The sequence below is a fragment of the Haliotis rubra genome, unplaced genomic scaffold (assembly GCF_003918875.1).
Source record: "Haliotis rubra isolate DU_JTF1 unplaced genomic scaffold, ASM391887v1 Scf65, whole genome shotgun sequence".
Taxonomy (NCBI): domain Eukaryota; kingdom Metazoa; phylum Mollusca; class Gastropoda; order Lepetellida; family Haliotidae; genus Haliotis; species Haliotis rubra.
This window is the reverse complement of record NW_025767357.1, coordinates 990,821-1,001,939: the sequence shown is the minus strand read 5'-3', so window position 1 is coordinate 1,001,939 and position 11,119 is coordinate 990,821. Positions and strand designations below refer to the sequence as shown.

General features: G+C 38.8%; 2 protein-coding genes across 2 annotated transcripts; both read right to left on the bottom strand.

Moving 5' to 3' along the window:
- Nucleotides 1-54: 54 nt before the first annotated feature.
- Nucleotides 55-2,540, bottom strand: LOC124257147. Its single transcript, XM_046691141.1, has 3 exons — nucleotides 2,450-2,540; nucleotides 670-1,642; nucleotides 55-389 (listed from the first exon to the last, which is right to left on the bottom strand). Exons 1-2 carry the CDS (start codon nucleotides 2,482-2,484, stop codon nucleotides 676-678), a joined length of 1,002 nt encoding a protein of 333 aa, XP_046547097.1. The 5' UTR covers nucleotides 2,485-2,540; the 3' UTR covers nucleotides 55-389; nucleotides 670-675.
- A 5,986-nt stretch (nucleotides 2,541-8,526) lies between these two features.
- Nucleotides 8,527-10,753, bottom strand: LOC124257145. The gene is made up of 2 exons (XM_046691140.1): nucleotides 10,643-10,753; nucleotides 8,527-9,828 (listed from the first exon to the last, which is right to left on the bottom strand). Exons 1-2 carry the CDS (start codon nucleotides 10,675-10,677, stop codon nucleotides 8,862-8,864), a joined length of 1,002 nt encoding a protein of 333 aa, XP_046547096.1. The 5' UTR covers nucleotides 10,678-10,753; the 3' UTR covers nucleotides 8,527-8,861.
- Nucleotides 10,754-11,119: the final 366 nt, after the last annotated feature.

Sequence of the window (11,119 nt, the reverse complement as noted above, 5' to 3'; positions counted from 1 at the left end):
GCCTCACACAAAGTAAATAATGGAAATATAATTACGAAAGAAACTAAACAAATATTGTATAAAAATAATTTATTGGGAATATCACATGAGTGAGAATGTGGAACCTAATGACAAATCATGTTCTGTGTTTCGAACCAAACTTTACTGCCTGGTTACACTCATTACATTCCTAAATGTCGGAGATATATCGGTATTCTTTCTAATTTTGCGTCAAACTACCATTCAATTTTGTGGGTTTCTGAACAAGATGATTGTATTGTATGTTTTCCAAAATAACAGATTTTCCAGTTTTGATGAGCTTCTAGAGAATATTCACATACATCCTATCAGACCGATATCATTTCCTCTTACCATTTACTTCGAATCCTATTTGTAACACAAGACATTTCGTAGAGGGTAATGTCCGAGTAACTCTCCATTTCTTAAAAATAATGGAGCCGAGGCCCCGGAGGGGCCGAGGCACATTATTTTTAAGGAATGGAGAGTTACGAGGATATTACCCTACTTAAATTACATTCAAAGTATTGGGAATATGTCTGTTATCAAAATTAAATCTCAAAATGACAAAATGAAGGTTTCATTTTGAAACTGGGACACATCGCTCCATTCCTGAAAAGTAATGGAGCGAACAGACAATGGAATGACGTCACAAATGTACTAGTAATTTAATACTCTTTAATCACGGGGCGGGTTCCAGACAGGTGTCAATTTGGGGCCATTTGATTGGCCATTTTCAAAATCATAGTCCAACACTCCAGCCAATCGCATCGCTTCCTCTGTTTGGGCTACTTCCGGCATGTTATCGATGCAGTCCATGGGTTTCCCACTGTGTGACGGTTCTCTTAAACTTTGCACAATTTCGAGAGATTGTGATGGCCAGTGGTTGGTCATCAACATGTCACTGTATGCCCTCCGCTTCAGTGCTATGTCCCTTGGGGCTGCCCAGATGGCAGGTGTCATGGAAACGAAAACTACGAAGCGCCACCTATCTGCATTTGGTCTGTTGGCCACTGGTGGGACGTTGTCATGGATAAGTCTAGAGTCCCACAACACCATGCCTCCTTTTGGAACTGCCACTTTTACTTCTTTACACTTCTTTTTTCTGAACCAACTAACCTGGTTCGTGGTTAATTTGTAGAATTCACTCTTTAGGCTTTTTGCTCGAGCTGGCTTGTAATGATCAAAGAAAGAATTGTGATATTTGTGCGAATCCTTCAGAGCCCGGAAACAAAAGTCATTTTCTGTAGATTCTTCTAAATATAGCGCCCCCTGGTAACAGTGGAGGCCCTCGCGTGACGCCTTCTGATCTATGTGGAACCAGTTCTGACCATTATCAAACACCTTGTCAGTTTCTTCCGGAGGACGTGAGATAGCCACGCTATCAAAGCTGGTTAACAACTTGTCTGTCTTCCACAAAGAAGAAAACACTGGTTTCACCTTTAACCTAGCAGACCACGTGGCACCAAAGTGACCAATCCGATATTGATATATTATAGAGCGTCGGTGGTTTGGCCAATCGTGGTCTTCAAATGTGTCAAGCCAGCTTTTGTATTGGCTGATAAGTTCATCACAGTCTGTGTGACTGACGACGTCATTGATGACGCAGTAACCATTGTTTTCAAGTTCGCTTCTGCATACTTGACTGAAAAGGAGAGAAAAAATAGAATTATATTTCAGTGAGTGAGTGCGTGAGTTAAGTTTTACACAATATTCCAGCAATATCACGGCGGGAGACATCAGAAATGTGCTTCACACATTGTACCCATGTGGGGAATCTAACCCGCCCCTTCGGCGTGACGAACAAACGCCTTACAAACGGTAACAACCTCAATAACAACATAACACTTTGAATCACAAATACAGAAACTATTGCTTAATTAGCATATTGAGAAGAGCACCTTTTGAAAATGAAGATTGGATTCCCACACAGATTTCAGTGATTGAATGAATATGACTTTACACAGTTTCAGATAAACTACGTCAGCCTGTAAATAAAAATTAAACTACCCCTATTTAGTGATAATAGCTTGTATATATTCAGTCTGTGATTGTAAGACCTTCTAGTTGCACCTGCCTTTACCGTTAAAACATATACTGGATACATAAATGAGATTAAAGCTGACGTATAGTCTCTAGTATAAAAAGTATCCCTAATCCAAAACCGATCCTGGAGTAAGTCTACCAATCACATCACTGTACACGTGTAATTCTGCCCAGTGCAGATACAAATGATCAATTGAACAATTAATACAAGAATCAATGCAACAGTTAAACTTGAAAAGTTCGATTCGAAATCAAAGTGTAGATGTTTTTCAATTCCACTACAACACGGGCTCGTTATGACTTGAATTGTCAGCGTGTAACGAACATGAGTGTTCTTGTAAGTCCTACAAAGTTAAGCCACAGTGTAAGTATGTTAACATCAGCTTGTCCTCTGTGAATATTTTACCTTATAGCCCCCGAAGGGGCAGCTGCCATTGCCATGTTCTGGTGAGATAATGCTGAGGTCGTTATGACTGTTATTTACCGTCAATGATTATAACTGTCATCCTTTGGGTCTTATATACCTTCCCTTTCAATGCATTGTGGGTTTCTTTTTAGCATGCTAAGTTTGATATACATTCTTATTCTTTGCATAAAAGCGCCGTGCCCCAACACAGCATATGCAAAACTTGGGGTATTGCAACACAGGCTGAAACGTACTCGAGCAGCTAAGATCTATTTATAGGTAAAGGGTAATCGATCGATAGCCGATATGTCGTAAGTTTCCTTGTGTGTGGTCCAGGTATATTGTTAGAACAGTGAGTGAGTAAGTTTAGTTTTTTACGCCACACTCTTACGCCGCACTCAGCAATAGTCAGCAAACAGTGCTATGAAAACCAACACGATAGAGACGCCATGCATGTTCCTCAGAATTCCCATTCCTCTGACTTCCCGGATATATTAACAGGTAACATGGAGTTGTCTCCCTTTGTACATTCAGTAATCGACTCCAGAAGGAGGGAGTGTGTTTAGTTTTACGCCGCTTTTGGCAATATTCCAGAAATAGCACGGCGGGGGACACCAGAAATGGACTTTACACGGTGAACCCATGTGGGGAATCAAACCCGCTTCAACCACAGTGCTACCCCACCGCCCCAATCGACTCCAGAGTCCAGTTTTCGGATAATGATTTTACTTCATAATTGTTGTTTGTGTAAAAATATTTTGAAGCATAGTTTTAATAAACCTATGAAAATGATGTAGTGATTGGGCATTTTCCCCATTTTTCTGGAGTATTTGTTTTACAGGAGTGAATAAATATAATTTGTTACTGGATGTGCGTGTGGGATTTTAAATGTATTACGTAAGTGAATAAGATTCAATGAAAATATATCTTTCGGTTAAGAGCTGTACACCGGTCTATGACAGTAATGTAACCAAAAACGAAATGGTCTCTCGGATCAACCGTATCTCCAGAATTATGATTTCTGTGAATGTCAGCCAGGAGATGTAGAGGATTGCCTTTCGAGGTGATGTATTTCATACGGGAATCATGACTATGTTTTGGACATTGTCTTTCAGTGACTGTTTTCAGTCTTTTAACATTTGGATGACGTTTGTAATTTTGAAACCCAATTTTTAAATGTATACTTTTTTTAAAGAGTAGTACATGTTTATAAGAACCCCGAATAATGCAACTTACTGATGCCTGACATGTCAGTAGTGATCTGCTCAGCTGCGTATGGACCGACGCTGTGGTTTACATACACACCTCGGGCTAACACAGCTTGTCAAGTAAAGTGAAGTGTGTGTGACTGTGTCTCTGTGTGGGTATGTGTGCGTGGGTGCGTGTGTGTTTATACGTGTGTGTGCATGCGGTGTATGTATGTTTATTGTTTAACGCCACACTCAGCAATAGTTCAGCTTGTGGCGGATGAAGAGCGCGTGTTTTGGGTGCATGTGGTGTCTGATATATTGTGTAGTCCGCCATTCAGTATGTCAAAATGAACCATCTCGTACTACCTATCAATTGCCAGCATGTGAAACTCCGCCGTTCATAGTAAAGTTCGCATAACCAGGTATGTTCAACATCTTTATCTAGCTGCGCAATAGCCTCTGATGAGTGAGTGAGTGAGTAGGGTTTTCCGCCGCTTTTCAAACCGAAACATAAGTCTCATTGAAGGTCACATGCAACGTAAAACACAACTTTGCAGATTCTGATAGCTTTCGGTATGGACTTACAGATACAAATCATGGATGAACCCCACCCCCACCCCCCGCGAACGAGTTCAAACGATTCACTAAATTCACCCAAGCGCTTGAGGTGAAAAGTGGTTTGAACAGCTGGGCTGCGCTGCGCTGGGCTGCGCTCATAGCGCATGCGCAGTGAATTAGGTTCGCGCAGCTTGGAAGCGGGATGTCCGGATTTAATATAAGTGAGTGAGCAGGAGTAGTCTAATCAAAACAAATAGTAAATAATCTACTCATTACATAAAAGAACCTTGTTAGGATCTAGATCTACTCAGCTTTGTGTCAACCAGTGAGGCGTTCGACATTTCAAGACGGATAACCTTCGCTTGCGGTGAAGGCTTTGATGTGAGCTATTTTTCTAATGTTTTGTTGATATTTCACAGGCGCGAGCCTTTTATGTTATGACAGTAGATTATTGTTTGACTGTTTATATGATTTCATTTGTCTATTTCACCACACGTTCTTCTTACCGAGTCACTTTCTCAGTTCGATACTTAAAAGCAATGTCATTATTTAGCGTTGACAGAATTTCTAACTGTGATATAGATATGTCGTTGTCACAGACAAAACTCAACGTCTTATTTATTGACACCTGTGTGTCTGCCTGCCTGTCTGCTAATGACAATATTCAATACACAACTTCGATCACTGACCACATGCAATTTGAACTTAACACCTATCAGGCTATACACCATAAACAAAACGCATTGATTTATGGCCCGAGTTCGGTCTCTGTCACATTATGTAATTACACAGACAGGCAAGTGTGATACTTGTACACATGACATGTTATGATGTCTGTTGATTGCAAAATGTATTTACAAAAAACAACATCTCTATATATACACACACACACACAATGAGCCGTGAGTGCATCTGCTAATGAACCAGCCAATGAAATCCTCGTTACACTTGAATGCACACCCACCCGCTCTGCCTGGGTTCGGTATCCCGGGTGCTTCGTTTCGAGTGAAGTGAACCCAAGTACACAATATTGCACTTTTGATTTGCGATTGTACGCTTATAATTTTGTTTATATGTTTTTTCATAATCAGCAATGTATATTATATGTCATGAATAAGTGATAATTGTGTTTTAATTATATTTGATTTTTTGGTTGCATGTGACATATTCAGACAATGACCTACTTTTCAGTCGATCCGAATTTCCACGTGTGAAAGTGAAACGATATACCACAAACAACTATGGTTACACTGAATTCTAATTCCTTGTTTCATAAGAATTCCGGATTATTCTACGGTAGACAATATTTTTGTCCTACAGTCGTTGTGCAGCAAATATCTTTGTAAAAAAGGGGGTAGATTTTACGTGGCATTCGTCGATTTTAGAAAAGCCTTTGATTACATTATTAGGAAAAAATGCTATATATGTTAGTTACAAAAGCTTGTCATTGTAAAATGTATACAATATTGAAGAGTATGTTTTCATCAGTTAAAGCTTGTATAAAATCTGAAGAGGGCATCACACAACAGTTTGAAACTTCACGTGGTGTTCGCCAAGGTTGTGTCTTAAGCCCTGTGCTATTCATATTTTTTATAAATGAACTTGTAATTGATATTATAATAAATGTGATCATGGAATATTTATAAGCCAAACTATTGAAGATATAATGATGCTATTGTTTGCAGATGATGTTACAATGTTTTCATTTACAGTAGCAGGTTTACAGAGATAACTGAATGTACTAGATGGTGTTTGTAGAAAATGGAGTCTTTAGGTGAATACAGAAGAAAAAAATAAATAGTATTTAGGTATATTGCGGAGAAATGAGAAATGATACTTTGGTGATAAACAGCTAAAAAGTGTTATTTACTATAAGTACATATAGGTACATAGGGTTAATATTCTCCTCAAGGCTCTTATGGTCAAACGCTTGTAAGACTCTTGCTGCACAGCCATCTAAAGCAATGTTCCCTGTATTTCATTTATTTAGTAAGAATAGATTTGTCTCATTTACTACAGCCTGCGAAATATTTGATACGAAAATTGCTCCTGTTTTATTATACGCAAGTGAAATTTGGGGCAGTAATTATCATCATGAAATAGAGCAAGTGCAAACTACATACTTTAAACGGTATTTAAGGGTGGGAAAGTTTGCATCCAACAAGGCTATACTTGGTGAGACTAGTAGGTATGATATGTTTATATTAACTAAAATACAATGCATTAAAGGTCACATGCAACCAAAAAATCAAACATAATTAAAACACATTTATCACTTCTTCATGACATATAATATGCATTGCTGATTATGAAAAAACAAATAAACAAAATTATAAGCGTATAATCGCAAATCAAAAGTGCAATATTTTGTACTTGGGTTTACCTCCCTCGAAACGAAGCAGCCGGGATACCGAACCCAGTCAGAGCGGGTGGGTGTGCACTCAAGTGTAACGGCTGGTTCTTTAGCAGATGCCGCCTTCACGGGTCATTGTGTGTGTATATATAGAAAGTTGGGTTTTGTAAATACATGCTCATTTTTTGTGTATAACATTTTGCAATCAACAGACATCATAACATGTCATGTGTTCAAGTATCACACCTGCCTGTCTGTGTAATTACATAATGTGACAGAGACCGAACTCGGGCCATAAATCAATGCGTTTTGTTTATGGTGTATAGCCTGATTGGTGTTAAGTTCAAATTGCATGTGGTCAGTGATCGAAGTTGTGTATTGAATATTGTCATTAGCAGACAGGCAGGCAGACACACAGGTGTCAATAAAACAAGACATTGAGTTTTGTCTGTGACAGCGACATATCTATATCACAGTTAGAAATCGTGTCAACTCTAAATAATGACATTGCTTTTAAGTATCGAACTGAGAAAGTGACTCGGTAAGAAGAACGTGTGGTGAAATAGACAAATGAAATTATATAAACAGTTTATTTACTGTCATAACATACAAAAAGCTCGCGCCTGTGAGATATCAACAAAACATTATGAAACTAGCTCACACCAAAGCCTTCACAGAGTATTCACCAGACAGCCCGCTTCCAAGTTGCGCGAACCTATTTCACTGCGCACGTGCTATGAGCGCAGCCAGCTGTTGAAACCCGTATTCCCCAGAAAAGTCTGGGGAAAATTAGTGAAACGTTTGAACTCCGATTTCGCGCGTTTTTTTTCATCGCGTTATTTTTCAACTTTATAAGTTGAATTTGCATTTTTGACGCTTTGTTTCGGTAAGTCCATACCGAAAGGTATTAGAATCTGCAAAGTTGTGTTTTACGTTGCATGTGACCTTTAAGTATTGGATTAAGTTGTTGCAAATGAAATTTAAATCGTTATCCATATCAATGTTATGTATTACTTAAAAATTTAGATGAAAATGGAAAATGTAATTGGGTGTCAAACATTAGAACAATCTTGTTTAGAACAGGTTTCTTATTTGTGTGGATATTACAAAATGTTGGTGATGCAAATATGTTTACACTAAAATTTAGAGAAAGATTAATTGACATGTACAAACAAACCTGGCATGATACTATTTGTGACTCGCACTATTTAACGCAATACTGTAAGCTGAAAGCAGTTTTGGAGCCTGAATGTTATATTTTACAACTGAATGATAAGTCTCTTCTAAGAGCAGTTTGTAAATTTAGAATATCCCTACATAATTTTAGAACTGTTACTTACAGGAGAAATAAAGACAGTGGTATAACTAGTTGTATCTGTAAAAATTGTAATCTTGGAGCGATTGAAGATGAATACCATGTTTTTATGCAATGTACAAAATATAATGAAATTCGGCAAAAGTACTTGCCACAGCTGAATGCTATGCCTCAGTGTGAACAAAGCATAATAAATGTATTAATAATTGTTTAAATATTATACCTGAAATATCACGTGGCATTGTAAAATATTGTATCTTTCAATTGTATTATAGGCCGTTAGGCCCACATTACTGAATAAATATGTCTGTCTGTCTGTCTGAATGGCATAGTGCTACGAACTCAGTGGTGCTGAGTGCAGCGATAAACAGGAATAAAACAACTTAATTTGCATGTCACAACTTTGAATTTCTTGTCAACAACTGTCAATCCATCCACAGCTATCAAACGACACTGACGAATTATCAAGATGCCTTTGAAGACTAGTGACCTACTGTGAAATGGCATGACTTGAATAAATACATTCCTTGGAATCAATGCCTTCTGTGTCGGAATTCTGGCCAGATGAAACATGTTTTGTCTCCCGAGGTGACTCGATCGGAAGCCACACACAAAGTAAATAATTAAAACATAATTACGAAAGAAACTAAACAAATAATGTAAAAATAATTTATTGGGAATATCACATGAGTGAGAATGTGGAACCTAATGACAAATCATGTTCTGTGTTTCGAACCAAACTTTACTGCCTGGTTACACTCATTACATTCCTAAATGTCGGAGATATATCGGTATTATTTCTAATTTTGCGTCAAACTACCATTCAATTTTGTGGGTTTCTGAACAAGATGATTGTATTGTATGTTTTCCAAAATAACAGATTTTCCAGTTTTGATGAGCTTCTAGAGAATATTCACATACATCCTATCAGACTGATATCATTTCCTCTTACCATTTACTTCCAATCCTATTTGTAACACAAGACATTTCTACTCTTTAATCACGGGGCGGGTTCCAGACAGGTGTCAATTTGGGGCCATTTGATTTTCCATTTTCAAAATCATAGTCCAACACTCCAGCCAATCGCATCGCTTCCTCTGTTTGGGCTACTTCCGGCATGTTATCGATGCAGTCCATGGGTTTCCCACTGTGTGACGGTTCTCTTAAACTTTGCACAATTTCGAGAGATTGTGATGGCCAGTGGTTGGTCATCAACATGTCACTGTATGCCCTCCGCTTCAGTGCTATGTCCCTTGGGGCTGCCCAGATGGCAGGTGTCATGGAAACGAAAACTACGAAGCGCCACCTATCTGCATTTGGTCTGTTGGCCACTGGTGGGACGTTGTCATGGATAAGTCTAGAGTCCCACAACACCATGCCTCCTTTTGGAACTGCCACTTTTACTTCTTTGCACTTCTTTTTTCTGAACCAACTAACCTGGTTCGTGGTTAATTTGTAGAATTCACTCTTTAGGCTTTTTGCTCGAGCTGGCTTGTAATGATCAAAGAAAGAATTGTGATATTTGTGCGAATCCTTCAGAGCCCGGAAACAAAAGTCATTTTCTGTAGATTCTTCTAAATATAGCGCCCCCTGGTAACAGTGGAGGCCCTCGCGTGACGCCTTCTGATCTATGTGGAACCAGTTCTGACCATTATCAAACACCTTGTCAGTTTCTTCCGGAGGACGTGAGATAGCCACGCTATCAAAGCTGGTTAACAACTTGTCTGTCTTCCACAAAGAAGAAAACACTGGTTTCACCTTTAACCTAGCAGACCACGTGGCACCAAAGTGACCAATCCGATATTGATATATTATAGAGCGTCGGTGGTTTGGCCAATCGTGGTCTTCAAATGTGTTCAGCCAGCTTTTGTATTGGCTGATAAGTTCATCACAGTCTGTGTGACTGACGACGTCATTGATGACGCAGTAACCATTGTTTTCAAGTTCGCTTCTGCATACTTGACTGAAAAATAGAATTATATTTTAGTGAGTGAGTGCGTGAGATTTACACAATATTCCAGCAATATCACGGCGGGGGACACCAGAAATGTGCTTCACACATTGTACCCATGTGGGGAATCTAACCCGCCCCTTCGGCATGACGAACAAGCGCCTTAACCTGTAACAACCTCAATAACAACATAGCACTTTCTGTTACTTTGAACAGAAATACAGAAACTACTGCTTAATTAGCAGACTGAAAAGAACTCCTTTTTGAAAATGAAGACTGGATTCCCACACAGATTTCAGTGATTGAATGAATATTATTTTACACAGTTTCAGATAAACTACGTCAGCCTGTAAATAAATATTAAAGTACCCCTATTTAGTGATAATAGCTTGTATATATTCAGCCTGGGACTGAAATGACCTTCTAGTTGCACCTGCCTTTACCGATAAAACCTATACTGGATACATAAATGAGATTAAAGCTGACATGTAGTCTCTAGTATAAAAAGTATCCCTAATCCAAAACCATCCTGGAGTAAGTCTACCAATCAAATCACCGTACACGTGTAATTCTGCCCAGTGCAGATACAAATGATCAATCGAATTAATCAATACAAGAATCAATGCAACAGCTGAACTTGAAAAGTTCGACTTGAAATCAAAGTGTAGATGTTTCTCAATTCCACTACAACACGGGTTCGTTATGACTTGAATTGTCAGCGTGTAACGAACATGTGGGAGAGTGTACAAATGTTTTTGTAAGTCCTACAAAGTTAAGCCACAGTGTAAGTATGTTAACATCAGCTTGTCCTCTGTGAATATTTTACCTTATAGCCCCCGAAGGGGCAGCTGCCATTGCCATGTTTCTGGTGAGATAATGCTGAGGCTGTTATGACTGTTATTCACCGTCAATGATTAGTAATGTCGTGTAAATGGTCTTATATACCTTCCCCCTTCAGACCAATTCCGATTGCACAAACGTTTGAAATTGTCACTCCTATCCGCCTAATATATACAGGTTTAGGGACAGGTAGGCGATCTGATGACGCCTGAACATGATTGAATAAAACAGTAGTGGACAATTGATCTCATTGCGGGATTTTTTGTATGATATGTTTCTTATACATGCTTATTCTTTGTATTAAAGCACCGTGCCCCAACTCTGTATATGCAAAACTTGGGGTATTGCAACACAGGCTGAAACGTACTCGAGCAGCGAAGATCTATTTATAGGTGAAGGGTATTCGATCGATAGCCAATATGTCGTAAGTTTCATTGTGTGTGTATGTATTGTTAGCACAGTG